The 16088-nt window shown below is 33.4% G+C and overlaps 2 protein-coding genes across 2 annotated transcripts in view; both read left to right on the plus strand.

The window, feature by feature from the left end:
• Positions 1-1754: 1754 nt before the first annotated feature.
• Positions 1755-3386, plus strand: LOC120158912 (F-box/LRR-repeat protein At3g58900-like). The gene is made up of 2 exons (XM_039169643.1): positions 1755-2669; positions 3036-3386. Exons 1-2 carry the CDS (start codon positions 1755-1757, stop codon positions 3384-3386), a joined length of 1266 nt encoding a protein of 421 aa, XP_039025574.1.
• A 2508-nt stretch (positions 3387-5894) lies between these two features.
• LOC120158903 (galactinol synthase 2-like) overlaps positions 5895-16088 on the plus strand; it is a 35013-nt gene continuing 24819 nt past the window's right edge. The window contains 3 exon segments of the mRNA XM_039169634.1: positions 5895-6168; positions 6171-6235; positions 6321-7019. Coding sequence (XP_039025565.1) covers positions 5910-6168; positions 6171-6235; positions 6321-7019 — 1023 coding nt within the window. The 5' untranslated portion in view covers positions 5895-5909.

Genomic DNA, 16088 nt, shown 5'->3' on the forward strand with positions numbered 1-16088 from the left:
TATTTCTTCCTACATTCCATCGGAATTATTGCATGTGATAGTTATGAAGTCTGGAATTAGGATTAATGTATTTCTTGCACTACTGTAGCATAGGCATTGATGTGGGGGGGCATGTCCTGTTGTAAAACAGAGAGGTGCTGGCCAGGCAAGTGGTAGTAATATAAAAACTGTTACCATCTTATGGTGCAATGTGATGAAATGAATTCATGCCTATTCAGCTTTTGTTTTCGTATTTTTAAGTTTGTTTCCTTGTTTGTCTTTCCTCCATGGCAGCTATTTACCTCATGTTTGTTAATTGAGTATCCAAAGACTTGAACTCGTCTCTTTCAATGAAATTGTTTGATTGCTTTTAGGTGATATTTTTGGATGATAGATTTGCTTGTTAGGGGGTCTTTGGTTCACAGAATCTAGAATTATCGTTGCAGCTATCTGGAAGGACTTCACAGTTGTACGCACATGGGATTCCTCTTGTCACCCTCATTTCCTTCTCTTCACAAAATTATGACTCCCTAAGTGTTGCTTGTACTTCCTCTCTAGGTCTCTCTGTTTCCATTCCATTTACTAGGATATGCAACTTGTTCTACCTCTCAAACTTAAGATTGGTCGCAACAGAGTTTTGTCTGCTTCAAAACTTGCTTTACTAGGATAAGCTTCAGGTCATTTGGTAGACTGTAATCTTTCCAATCTTGTTATGCTTTGCTGTATTTTTAAGGGGGTTTTGTTTTGATGATCTCCATGTTTGGTACCTGGTGGCATGGAACTTTTGCTGCCAACTGTGCGCATGCGGTGAGAAGGCTCGAGTCAGGTCTTGGAAGACGCTTTTGGTTTTTGCTTTTGCTTTTTTCCTAGGGGTTTAAGTGCATACCCGAGGCTGTTGGAGTTTCTTCCAAGAGCAAAGCCTAGGAACTTTATTCCTCTCTGTACTTCTAATGTTTGGATCTTGCGGTTTGCTGGGGCGCTGTTCCTTAAGGCACGAGTTGTCTTTTGTTGGAATTTTTCTCTGCTTGCTTCGCTTATTCCGCTACTTTGTACAAATAGATAAACTGGGACGAAATTTATTACATATATCGTAAGACGACTTTAAATGATTATATTAAACTCATATAATTCTATCTATAATTCGTTAAATCAAATTATTACATTAATTTTTTTTTAATTTCATATTAAGATATCAACATTTAATTCAATGATAGTGTGTAAACCTATAGACAATACATCAAATATTGATCATATAATATAATAAATAAAAAACATATCCAGAATATAAATCAATAATTCTCTCAAGACTTTTAAACTTTTATGATTATAATAATATTAAAAAAGATAACATTATTTTAATCCTAATTAATATCGAATACCAAGTTTAATCTCAATCAACTTTTCCTTAATAAATACTCCCTAAATTCTAAACCCTAATAAGTAAATAACTTCTGTCAGAATTTAGCTTCTCTACATCTCTAGAAATATCAAATCATAAACCCTAATAAGTCAACATCTTCTGTCAAGGCTTAAGCTTTTCTCTCTAGATTAACATGGAGCTGTCAAACATTGAACACATACCGAAGAAGGTGACATGGTGTTTAAAAAACATAAAACTTTTTTCGTGCTTTATCGCATGATTCGATTGATTTGTCAGTCAACTGTTAAACATCATAAAGTTTGTTTCTTTATTTTTCCTTCCTTAATGTCGTTGCAGAAAGTTCAATAAACATGAATTCTCTTAACTGTATTCATTGTTTAGTTATATAGAAGTCATGTTTCATGTTATTTCTCTTACTCGAAAGTGTCTTCATGGCTTGTATTTTGAAGAATCAGTTTCCTTTTTCCAGGAACGTGATGAGAATTCGATGGATCGGATAAGTGAATTGCCTGAAGAACTGCTTGTGCGTATTTTATGTTCTCTATCCCTAAAGGAAGCGGCGAGAAACAGCGTCGTTTCACGAGTATGGCGAGGTTTATGGAAGTTCATCACCTGTAGTCTAAAGTTTGAAGCTTCACAGACGTTTCGGCCGAATCTCAAAGAGCTGCGGAAAGAGAGGGGTTGCTATGTAGAATGGGTTACTCACGTTCTGAACTCACATGAAGCTCCAACTATAGATGAGTTGAGAGTTTCTTTTGATTTAACTCAACGACATAGTCATAACATCGACCGATGGATCGGGATTGCATTAATGAAGAGGGTTAAAAGGCTTGAACTTGATTTCACACCATGCAGATTGATTCACTGGAACGACGGTGGACATTACGTGTTTGCAGATCGATTTTGCGGTTCACCCGACATTAAATTCCTTACTAGTCTCTGTTTCAAACATGTCGAAGTGAGCGGTACGGTTCTGGAGACTTTCCTTTCCGGTTGTCCCTTACTCGAAACGTTGCACGTCTCACACTCACCATCGGAACGGCTAACGAATCTGAATGTTTGCGGTTCATCGCTGAGGCTGAAACACCTGCTTATATCTTTCTGCAATGCGATCAAGAGCATTGAAGTTCATGCACCAAATCTGGTTTCTTTTGAATATAGTGGAGATGAATCTATAGCATTGCGTATAGGACTGAAATATGTTCCCAAGCTTCGTGATGTATCTTATGGTATACCTTACGGGGCACCATGGGACTCCATTAAAGGTGACTTCAACTTTTGTCAAGCCTTTCCAGCTGCCTATCGGTCTGTGTTTCTCAACTGGTGAATCTGTCGTTGCAGTTCAAGGCCGACATAAGTGTAAGTTACTCTATTTAGCTGACTGATATGTGTGTGTCCTGTTTCGATTTGATTTTATGGTTTAAGTAACGTTGGACGTTTGTTAATTCGATTTGAAGATCCGGGGGTGTCCGACATTACCGAACCTTCGATATTTGACTTGTAAAGTTCGGGATTTATTGCTTCTATCAAAAGGAGGGCTTATAAATTTGATGTCCCTGGTTGATTCTTCGCCTTTGCTGCATAAATTCAGAGTTGAAGTAAATGTCTTAACTCTAGCTGGTATGATTATATATGCATGCATTGCATGATCTAAGTGAACATCATATGTTATCAGCTGGAACAAGGTTATGCAATTAGACTGAAGAAAGGAAGCGAAGCCATCGGGCGGTTGATCGATGAAGTGACGACGATGATAAACGACGACGGAAAACGATCAAAGATGCTGAACTTGAAGGTGGTGGAGATAGATGGCTTTGTTGGGGCTAAAGCAGATATTGCACTCCTTGTTTACTTGTTTTATACTGCTTTAAACCTTGACAACATTGTGATCAACACTTGCCCTCCTCAATGGGACTGTCCAAACCTGTTTGATGTACAACGAATGAGACAAGAAGATGCTAGAATGCTTGCCTATTATCTCATCCTGGAGCATCGACCTCAAGGACTTAAATGTCTGGTGCTCTGATCAATCTGTTCCTTTTTTTTTATGAACTATTAGTACATTAATTAACTATCAGAATGCTCAATTCCTTTTTATTATAGTTCAAATGTTTTTTATTAGTGATTACCATGTAACATTTGTTTAATTTTTTAACTAATTGATATGAATGAGTATACATTTTACAAACGTAGATATTTAAATTCGAAATCTCTAGAGAAAATAGTACTTCATTATATTACTAAAATCACTTGATAAATTCAAAAATCATCAAATATTTTTTACTACTCCGAGGTGATTATAAAATTGTATTTGTTTAAAACATTTTTAACTAATTGACGATGTATATATACCCTATAAATACAACTATTAAACTTAAAACTTAACACGTAGACCACTAAAAGCGTTAAATTTAAACACTAAAATATATAGTGACAAAATTTTAAACTCATAGCTAATAATTCTGTCAATATTATATCGATGATAATTATTCTAGAAATGAACACAAGTGTTACTAACTGAATTTAGAGGTTAAGAAGAGTTTAAGAACACTTCCTAAGGCTTAAACTATCAGAAAAATGGATCAAAACACCTAGGTCTCTTAAACCTCTACAAAACTCATTTGTGACAACCATGATAAAATAAGAAGATTGAAGGCTTGAATTGAAGCTTTAGAGATGGAGGTTAATATTTTTACTTTTAAAATGTAAAACTAGTATTGCTGGAGATAAAGTTCCCACCTTTGACCCAGTTACAAAGGAAAATGAGGGGAGTTTGAGAGAATAAGAAGACAAAGTTATGGGGAAAAAAGTATGAACAATGGCCAGACGAGATCACCCTTCCTTTATGGGTTTTCAGCTATTACTTTGAAAAAAATGGTATAATCACCCCCTTGGACCTCCTAACTTTGGTCATAATTCAACAACACCCCTTTTTGCCAACTATTGGGTCCAAACCAAGCCAATTCCACTCAAATTTAGGTCAAAGTTTCTACAAGCTATTGGGTTTATCCAAGGCCCTCTCGGGTTAGTCCAAAGCTCATAACCCGAGATTTGGGGTGTTATAGAGAATTTAATTGTGAGAAAACTTTAATTATCATAGTTATTACAATAACAATCAAAAAATAAAAATACATCACAATCATTTTTATTAATAGTGTCATACAAAATTTTATCACCAAAAAATTAATATTTGTGACAAAATTACTATTAGTCACTATCAATTTACTAAAAAAACCTTTACTCTTGTAGTGATACTTGTAACGTAACTTAAGACTGTCACAAGTGTACCATTATAAAATGGTAAACTTACTATTGAAAAAAAATATTATTTTCACAATTATAAATAATAACAATGATTACTTAATATGTTATAACAATTACATTGATTCATGTTTAAAAAAAAATTGATGTTAATTCAAGCATTTTATTAGTGACCAAATACAAGTATGACATACTTATTTATTTCAATAGTGACAAATATATTATTGTCACAAATCACTAATTAAGATTAGGACAAAAACAATTATCGTCACAAATTACCAACTGAGGCTAGTGACAAAATATTTTCGTCACAACCATAAATAATAATAGCGACTACTTAATATATTGTCACTATTACATTTTTTCCGAGAAAAAAGTTGACATCAATTCGAGCATTCTATTAGTGATTAATTGATAGTGATAATTTGCTTTGATCACAATAAAATACTATTAGTGACAATTTACTTGTGATTAATTTTAAAATAATCATAACTATTATATAAAGAATAACCGAATAAAAATAAGTAACAAATACTCATTTTAATAATAACAAAAATATTTTATTATAATAACAGACGTTGTATAATGGATTCTCTAATGTAAAAATTAAATAGTTACTAAAAATCTTAATTTTTGGGTGAATATTAAATGCAGAACATAGGATGTGAGTAAAGTTACCGTCTTTAAAAAGTTATCGTAAAAATTTGGTCGGTTAGTCCATTAAATGAAAGAACGTTATCCCAAAACATATATGGTATATTGGGATATTTCATCATCTTAATTAATGCAGCTGTGGGTTGTCCTAACTAACTTAACTAGAAAGTTTGAAAATAAAAAGAAATGGAATGTTCTAATTGGACCGTTAATTCGATCAGAGAACTCAAGTGTCGATCACCGGCTTCTGAATATGGTGGTGACATATGGCAGGCGGTAGTACCACAGCGTCGACACGCAAAAGATACAGTGGACCCCACGATGACTTTTGCCGATGATTTCAAAAAAGAATTAATTATCGACGTCTATGAGGAAGCCATGTGGCGTGAAGGGATGTATCACAGTGGACCCAGTCTTCAACAGTGCGCCAGGTTGGTGCTGCTCTGATTGTATTTTGGTCATAAAAGTGATTGGGCCAACGCGTTTTCTGTATTCCTATATAAACACGACCGCTGCACCCAACACAACACTACGAGCTTTCTATTGCATAACACGAAATACCAAAGCAGACATCAATTTTCCTTAAACAAAACACTAAACTAAAAACTCTCGTACCTTACCCTTTTACTCGAACATGGCCCCTAACATCACCGGTACCAAAGCTGCCAATCTCACCGCCAAAGCTCCAATCCCTCCCAAAAGGTCTTACGTGACGTTCTTGGCGGGGAACGGTGACTATGTCAAGGGCGTGGTGGGGTTAGCCAAGGGACTCAGGAAGGTCAGGAGCAAGTATCCGCTCGTGGTGGCTCTTTTGCCCGACGTGCCGGAGGATCACAGGAAGATACTTGTGGAACAAGGTTGCATACTCGAGGAGATCGAGCCTGTGTACCCACCCAGAACCAGACCCAGTTTGCCATGGCCTACTATGTCATCAACTATTCCAAGCTTCGTATCTGGGAGGTATATTTTATTACTAATATCTTTGAATATTCTGTTTAGGAATTTCAGTCTCCAAAATGAATCATTTTCTTTCTTTTATGTACAGTTTGTGGAGTATTCCAAGATGATATACTTGGACGGGGACATCCAAGTGTTCGAAAACATAGACCACTTGTTCGACATGGAAGATGGTTACTTTTATGCAGTGATGGATTGCTTCTGTGAGAAAACATGGAGCCACACCCCACAGTACAAGATTGGCTACTGCCAACAGTGTCCTAACAAGGTCCAATGGCCTTCTCAGCTGGGTCCTAAGCCTCCTCTTTACTTCAACGCCGGCATGTTTGTGTATGAACCCAGCCTTTCCGTGTATGAGGACCTGTTGAACACCCTCAAAGTTACTCCTCCTACCCCATTTGCGGAGCAGGATTATCTGAACATGTACTTTAGGGACGTTTACAGGCCCATTCCTCCAATCTACAACCTGGTGATGGCCATGCTATGGCGCCACCCTGAGAACATAGAGCTTGAAAAGGCCAAGGTTGTTCACTACTGTGCTGCTGGATCCAAACCCTGGCGGTATACAGGCAAGGAAGAGAACATGAACAGGGAAGACATTAAGATGCTGGTGGCAAAATGGTGGGATATTTACAATGATGAGTCGCTTGACTACAAATATGCTGTGCCCAATGGCGAAGCAGAAGCTGATGAGGATGACCAAGCTGGCCTGCAACTGCAACAGTTTTTCGCAGCATTGCCGGAGGCCGGAATTGTTCATCATATTAAAGCCCCATCCGCTGCTTAATTTGGTGGATGATATTAATATTATAAGTTACAAGACAACACAACTAAGTTGTGCCAGAGGGTATTAAATGTGTTGTTTTTCTTCCTAGTTGTATTTGATTTGTCCCTGCAATTTTTTAGGAAAGGGCAGATGTTATGATTTGTTGTCTTGATAGTTATTTCTATGGTTTGCAGATTTGTAAATGTGGACATTTTAATACCAATGAAGTAATCTCAACTTGACAGTTTATTTGTTTTTTTCATTAATCTTAGAATATGTTAATTTTTCTCAAATTTATTTCTAAATTAAAATTTTATTTTTTATAACACGATATTTCAAAACTATTTAATATAATTATTTAAAAAAATTTAAAATATAATCACATAATCTAATATTATTATGGTATAAAAAAATTAAAACTTCAAGTATTAAAATAAATTAAAATTCTAAGTTTTAAAGATCAAATATTACATCATCCATTACTATATATTGATATGTGGATATGGGTTGTGACATTTATTAATTTATATGCTACAAGCAACCCCAAAGTCTAAGCTAATGTAATGTAATCTTACCCCACCAAAGAAGAAATACGAACTTAGTTTTCCACCTTTTATATTTAAAATTCATTTCTTTTATTATTTGTTTTCATATAATCCATTAACATCCCAAAAATATGGACAAGCTTGACCCTTCTTTCTTGTCCATCATTTACTATTCACCTCTACCTTTGAAATAATTTAAAGAAGTAACATCAAGACATAATTCTCTTTAAGGTATTATTGTTAGGTTAAAATTAAATTAATCGATCAAACTGTATTAATTTTAAATAATGGATAGATTTAGAATTTTGTAAGGAGCATGAATTTCTTGAAAGTTATACTATAAAAATAGGATATGTAAAATTTTAAAATTTTAAAAGTGTGAAATTAAATCATCAATAAAAATTATAAAACAATATTTAAATTATATGAGACTTTCAAAAAAATTCATTCATCATCTCTCCGTCGATATCTAATCACTTATTGAATTAATGTTTACACATCCAAGTTATTTGGATAATAATTTATTTCTATAAATAGTATTACATACCCTTGTACACCTTCACTTAATAATTAGCTGACTCTATTCACATATGTAATGGGATAAAGGGGAGCTAGGGTAGTAGGCTGCCCCCAACTCCAGGTTGAGAGCAGCTTCCGTGGAAGACCTCCATTATGAATTGACCTCAATAGAACACCATCACTTAATATTTATATAAATAGTTAATGGTGTGTGATAATAAATTAGAAAAATTTATAAGGTACTCAATGTATACTTATATTTACTTAAAAATATAATCGTAATTTTTAATAAATCATAATTTAAATTTAAAATTTTTCAAATATTTATTTTTTAACTAGTTCAAATAATAACCTCAATTTAGAAAATCCTATTTTTTAAAAATAAGTTTTTATTCTCTCATCGTCGCTGCCCACAACAACGTTGTCGTCATCAGTTTCGTCTTCCTCCTTCGATTGAATCGTTGCCGTCACCGTTGTTTGCGTAAACAACATGTTAAGGTAAGCTAGATTACTTTTATTTTAATTCAAATTTTATTTTTCGTCCAAGCCGTCACCGGAGGGTGGTGGCTGACCGGCTGTTGGCACTTTTACTGATAGTGGTCGTGGTTGCTGGCGTGAGACTTCCCCTCTAATTGTTTTTCCCCTATCCCATATTTTCTAAACCTTAACCTTAACCTTAACCCTAACTTTAAAATTCCTCTAATTGTATAACTCGAATTCCTTAATAGATTTCCAAATTTCTCTTTCTAGAACCCAATTTAAACAATTGATCCTTAATTTTCTTGTTGAATCTGGTTTATTTCAATCCAATTCCCGATTCCCAATTTGCAATTCGTGTAGGGCATACTGGTACACCGACAATATGTACCAGTACTCGTGTGACAAAGTATCGATACCTTGTGTGTAATGGTACCTTAATTGCGAGCTGTTTTTTAAATTAAATGTTGTGTACCGATATACTCAGGCTGTGTATCAGCACGATACACATATTCACACTATTCAAAGAAGACCAAGAACGAGGTACATTCAATATAAGTAACTGAATTTGAATATTAATGATGTGTTTGTTTTGTTGGTGTATTTTTTTAATATTATTGTTTTATTTTTATGTGTTTTATATATATAGGAAAAAAACTAAAGTTGTTTATGAGGAAAATATTAGAACTTTTTGTCTGAGTGATCACAAGTTCGAGACACTCATTCATTCGGTGCAAAAAATTGAAAAATAATTTGCTATAATGCATGGCTAGTTTGAAATTTTAAAAGGACAAGTTGAAATATTAAATGGCCAATTTGGGAAATTAGTGAGCATATTAACACAGAGTAGTGTTAAAAGTTCAATACAGGATGGTGATTCAGTAAAAGGAAAATGTATATGTAGTCAATCATTAAAGGAGGATTCTTTAAATAATATATCAGAAGTGATAAATTTGCATAGTATTCCATTGAAAGATGAGAGTTTTAAAAATAAATCGGACATGGAAGAAGGATTAAGTGTCATACCATTGAAGGATCAAACCAAGAGTGGTTTTAAAAAATTGAGTTTGTATCCTTTTATTAATTGTGATTGTGATTATCCTTCTCCCTCATTAGATCGTAGTGACAAAAGGAAACTTGATGTTAACTCTGAAGACAACATCAAGACTGATAGTGAAGATTTTCCAAAAATTCTAGTGGAGGCTTTTAACTTTCAATTTAGTCTTAATCAATTTCCTAGTCAATTAGTTACGTTGAAGGAAACTCCAATGGTTAAAAAGTTGGTCCTAAAATGTATAATGCTCCTATAGCTTTGTCAAAGATGAATGAGTCTCAATAGAGAAAAATTCGGAGGTGTTCGACCGCACGGTTAGATTTTACTGATGATCCGAAGTTGAAAGATGTGGCATCGAAAAAAAGAGCTAGAACATCTAAAGTGAATACCAATGTATGTATAAATCATTTTTTGGATACATTTCTTGTTAAAGTTTAAGTTTAATGTTGTAAATATGTTTGTAAGAGTTATGTCTTGCATGCAGTATAAATATAAGCCAAGTGATTTGTCAGCAGAACGTTCCAAAAAAAGGGCGACAATAAGTGATGCGTACATGCAATATTTAGAGTTTTAACGCCTGAAGAACGCAAAATTTGTACGAATGTTACTACTTGGAAGCATACATCTAGAACTATTTACATGGCCAAGAGTAATCATTTGGACGTCGGCAATGCTTGTACTGTTTTTCCATAAAAAAGGTTATCTGATTGGGAATTACAATTTAAACTTTTTATTGTTATTATACATGATCAATATTCATTATTTTGTCTGTTTTTAATTCAATTGTTTGTATTTTTTCAAATATTTAATAGTTTATCGATATGTATGTGTACGATTTGCACTTGAGAGAAACGCCAACGTGAAAGAAGTTATATATATCTCTGTCCTTTCAGGTAAAAATTAATTTATGGGATAGAGATCGAATAATTTAAAGTTATTTTCTTGACATTTATATTTAATGTTGTCTCAGAGTATCATTATCGAATATGCCACACATACTCAGAAGACAAGAAGAAATTACCCTTTTTAAATTTCATACCCACTGAATAGAGGACTTTATGCCTATTGATAGTAGTCATGTTGAACATGTATATTTATATTTAAAATTGTTATTTGTTTGTATGTGGTTGATTGTGCTTTTTACCTCACATGGTTTTGCATGTATATGTGTCTTTATATGATGAAGTCGACCGTCATTGGTTTTTATAAGTTGTTGATGTTGTGGAGGGACATACTTTTGTTTTGGACTCTCTTGGCGTCAATGAAGTCCGTAAAATATTGCAGAAAGTATTGTAAGATTTTAAGCAAACTATTAGAATTCTTGTAGTTTTCAAGTATAAATTTATAAATTTTAACTTATTGTAACAGTTGCGTGAAGCTCCGTGTATATATGAGAGTCATGCTCATTTGGGTAGATTATTTGAAAATGTTTCAAAATGTCCAATCCATTTTCTTGGATTACCGAAGCAGCCAAATTCGTACGTCATTTAAATTTAAAATTAAAGTTACTATTTTTTGGACTATGCATTTCTTTGTAATAAATTATTTTTATTTCATTTTGGATTCAAAGATGATTGTGGCATGTACATATTGAAGTATATAAAAGTCAATTGCAAAGACGATTGGTCAAAGATTATTTTCATGGTAAAGTATATCATGTAGTTTTGTTTAAATATTGTGTGATATTGAATAACAATATAAATTATTGTGTAAATGCAACAGATAGGAGTTGAACGACTGAGAATTTTGGCAAAACTTGTCGCAAACAAACACAATGAAGTTGATCTTTTTTATTTGCGTAAATTGTATGTACATGATTAACAAGTTATGAATTTTCAATTGTCAATATAGTTTATTCAATACTGAATAATGAAGAATAATAGTGGTGTATTAGATTTTTCAAAGCACTACACATTTTAGTATGAGTATACGTCTTATGATTTTTTTTGTTGATTCCAAAAGTGGAGCATTAAATTCTTCATAAGAATATGTGTTGATTCTGTTAACTTGATTAAAAATTAACAACTAAACTAAAAAAACTCATAATAACCGATAGAAGCTAAGTTGTACTGGTACACAACCAGTATCGATATTGGCATATAACACTGGATTACTGGTTACTTCCAATGTATCGATACCTTTAATGTATCGATACCTAGAAGCTAAGATGTATCGGTACACAAAAAGTATCGATACTGGCATATAACACTGTATTACGGGTTACATTCGATGTATCGATACCTAGAAGCTAAACTGTACCGGTACACTAGAAGTATCGATACTGACATATAACACTATATTATGAGTTACATCCAATATATCGATACCTTTAATGAATTAATTGTTACTATACTTCTATATTGGTTAAACTATTGAATTACATCAATGATTCTTGGATTTTCAAGTTGGTACATCCATATCGATATCATCTGCGTATCGATACCCTAAATGTATACGCGACTTGATGTTTATGCTATCCTAATTGAACTTTGGTTAATTTGTCATCATTTATGAAATAATAAAAAAATAAAAATGATGAATGATGACTAGTATATAAACATCGATCTTGTGTTGTTCTTCTTTCTTTTTTGGTCATTTTTAGTCGAATAACACAAGAAAATTTGTATCTAATTAAAATAAATTTTATTAATAAGAAATCTAATTTCAATCAAATTCAAGCCGAATGTATATAAAGTTGAAAAGTTTTCAAAATAGTATTTCAAGGACCAAAAATATAAACAATAAATATTCCAATAGATCGAATCCAAAATAATCCAAAGTGGCATAGCCAAACCAAAATAAAACTAAAAATAATCCAAAGTTCCAAAGTGGCATAGTCATAACAAAATTAAAATAATCCAAAGCAGTCCAAAACAAGCCATAAAATAAATTTAAGCCTATGGTGCATCATCTTCATCATCAACATCTTCCTCGTCATCATATTGAATGAGCTGAATCGAATACTCCAAGATGTCATGACGCTCTTCAACTATATCGAAATGATGTATAATGCGACCCTCCATCTGAGTGATCATCTCTGAAAATGATGCCAAAGAGACTTCTCCTGAGGTGTTGGAGTATTTGGCGGACGAGTCGCTCGAGGTGCTGCAGGTGTTGGAGTTGTCTGTGTATTTCTGAGAGGAACCCACTCATTGTTGACGATCTGGAAATGAGCCCTTCGAAAAGATCATTCATCAATCTTATTTCCTAGAGGGAAAGGAATATCTATTGAGCAATCTATGTTCTCCTTAATGAAGATATGACTTAAGATGCAACTATAGTAAAAGAAGATGATCATAGAGGTGAGACAGCTGGTGACAATATAAACTAGGTCGTAAAAAATTATCTAAGCAGATTGATGAGGCTTAGTGCGGAAGCACTGAATCCACCATGCATCGATTGTCCTAATGGTATAATACTTATCACCTTGTCAACACCCTTTTCGTCCTACTAGGATTCAAACTCCTAAAAATAGGATATAATTTTGATATGATTCAAACTCCTAAAAATAGGATAGAGTTATATATTTAAACTCCTAAAGATAGGATCCACAAGCATTATAAATAGTCATTGTAACTCACTATTGTAACACATTCGGAGGAGGATATACGAAATACCAAGCAAAAAATTACAAGCAACTCGTAGCCATTTTTCGAAGCATTTATATTTTGAAAGGTAAAGTTCATACATTCGCATGTTATTTTTCCTTACCCTTGCTGTGTTTTGATTTCGAAAGAAAATGAGAGAAGTGTTTTGGCCGATGAACGGGGGCGTTTTCGAGATCTACTTTTGTAGATCTAGTCCCCAAGGCTTGTGTTTTTGAAAAACTATTCGGATTTTTATAAACGGGTCTGTGGATCCGGGTTTTGTCGTTGTTTCTTCGATTGGCTTTTAATTTTGACCCCTAATTCATTTTTTTTTAATTTAACCCTGTTATTTATATGTATATATATATATTTAATTATATTTTTATTTATTTATTATATTTTTTTTCATTTTTCTATTGCGTTATTATATTATTATTTTATCTATGTTTACTTATTTACTATGTTTTTACTATATTTTCCTAACGTTATATATATATATATCTTACTTTATTTTATTTTATATTTCTATGATTACTATTTTTTAGTTAATATATATGTATATTATTTTTCATTTATTTATTATTATTACTATTTAGTATTTTATTATTATACATACATTTTTATATTTTATTTATTTTTTATTATTTTATTTATACTATTTATTTTCATTATTTTTTAGTTCTTTGCTCTTATTTTTTTTCTTTTTTTAAAAAAACACTTTACCTTTTTTATTCTTTTTGTATATATTTTATCTTCATTTATTTTATTTTATTCAATTTCATTTTTTTCATCCAATTATTTTATGTTTATTATTATTGGTTTCATTTATTTCCTTGGTTTACTCTTTAGTTTTGTTACTTTCTTTTATTATTATTATTTTCTTTTAACATCTTATTTTTAAGGGTATTTCCGTAAACTCATTAAGGGTAAGTAATTCGGATCAAATTTTACCTTTTAATTTAACTTGCAATTTTCTTAATCAAAGACAACTGGAAATTACGTAGTACCGAAAGGGCGGTTCAAGGGTGCTAATCCTTCCTTGACCGTAACCGACTCCCGAACCCGACACATCTTTGGAAAGATGCAGATCAGATAAGAAATAGGGTATCTGATCAACCCATTTGTTTTAAATAAATGATCGGTGGCGACTCCAATCTATATTTTTCAAGTCGAAGCCCAATTCCGGGCCCCAACCGAAAGACGGGTTGCGACAGCTTGGCGACTCCACTGGGGAGACAGGTAAGTGAGTCAAGATAAGGTAATTTCCAGTTGTCTTTTTAATGAAAAGAGTAAGTTTAAATTTTAAGGTAACATTTCGATCTTTATTACTTACTTTTGATTATATTTTCGAGTAAATAGTTGTACTGACCTTTTTTTAATGATTTCAGCCCTTAAAGATTTTTCATCTAAGGCTCTAAACCCGAGCTCCAAACCCTTCTTTAAGTGGGGGTGAAAGCGACGCCTTCGTGTGAATTTATTCACCGTGCGGGCCTAGCAAGTAGCCTTCGGGATTCATATACCTTATGTCTTCGTGTGAATTTATTCACCGTGCAGGCATAAGGGAATGTGTTCCCTCGAGTTTAACTTAGTCCACACAAGGCTGTGATGGGTTTAGGACTAAGGGTCTGGCAAGCCCAAAGGGGCACCGGCAAGGAGAACTCGGGTACCGTTTTTAGAACCTAAACTGGGAGACCATGGAGAATTAGAGCCTACCCCGAAACCACATTTCCGAAACCTAGGATATTTTTACCTTAACCATGTCTTTTTTTTCCTTTCGTCATTTATTTATTTATTTATTTTACTAACATTTCTGCCTTTGTGTTTGTTTTTTTAGCATTTGCATCATAACAAGAGGCTATTGATCCTTAAAAAGCGTTTGTTATACACAAAATAATTTGAATTAATGGACAAAGATGTTGTAATACAAGAGATTAAGAACGCCGAGGAATGACTATGGTCTGAGATGACTCAGAAAGATAAGGGGAGACAGTCTTCAGGGGAACTACGTGTCAGAGCTGGTTAGCTATGTGTTAGGATTTTCAGAAGCTCGAAACGACAACCGAAACGATTTGTAAAGAGGGGTCGGAATGGTTTTGTGTTTAGGGACTAAGAAGATTGAAAGATAGAGAATTGCACAGCGATTTATAGTGGTTCGACTTTCTCAATCAAAGTCTACGTCCACTACCTTAGCTCCTCACCAAGGATTTTCCAACAAATTCACTAATTTGTTCTTTCTTTTGAGGACAAAGAGATAACCTTACAACTCCCTAGTTTTTCCGGGCTAAACTAGAACCTTTCCCTAGCTTTTACACGGGCTAAGCTAGAACCTTTCCCCTTTACAAAAGGATAAAAGATGTAAACAATAAAACCTCTATAAGGTAGGTGTTTACAAGAATTAAGCTCAAAAGAACAAAATATTTATAAGAGAAAGATGAAATAAGAATGAAAAACTCTTCTCTTGTGTTTGATTGCTTGGATAGTTGTTCTCTTACTTCTTCAAGTGTCCTTAGCTTGTATTTATAGCTTGGAATGAGTTTGAAGTCGTATCTAGTCGTTGGGGATGTTTTGGAGCCGTTTGGGAATGATTTTTCTACTCAAAAAGGCTGCCCAGAATGGGGGGAATCGGTACCCCTTCATAGGGAATCGATACCCCTTCATAATATTCAAATATTATGACCGTTGGGCTGATGAACAGTGAGGGAATCGGTACCCCCTTGGGGGGAATCGGTTCCCCTTTTACAAACTGGAATCGGTTCCCCTTTTACTAACATTTTTGTGCTCAATTTTAAATTAAAAGAACTTTGAATTATTTTTGTAAATTTTGAATAAATTCAATTAAGTCCAAAAACATTTTGTAAATTCAATTCAAGTCCAAAAACCATTTTGTAAATTCAATTCAAGTCCAAAA

Source organism: Hibiscus syriacus, unplaced genomic scaffold, assembly GCF_006381635.1.
Source record: "Hibiscus syriacus cultivar Baekdansim isolate YM2019G1 unplaced genomic scaffold, ASM638163v2 tig00111332_pilon, whole genome shotgun sequence".
Taxonomy (NCBI): domain Eukaryota; kingdom Viridiplantae; phylum Streptophyta; class Magnoliopsida; order Malvales; family Malvaceae; genus Hibiscus; species Hibiscus syriacus.

Coding starts and splice junctions, on each gene's coding strand:
- LOC120158912 (XM_039169643.1), top strand. CDS start 1,755: ATGTTTCATGTTATTTCTCTTACTCGAAAGTGTCTTCATGGCTTGTAT. Junction 2,670..3,035: donor TTCCAGCTGCCTATCGGTCT/GTGTTTCTCAAC, acceptor ATATGTTATCAG/CTGGAACAAGGTTATGCAAT.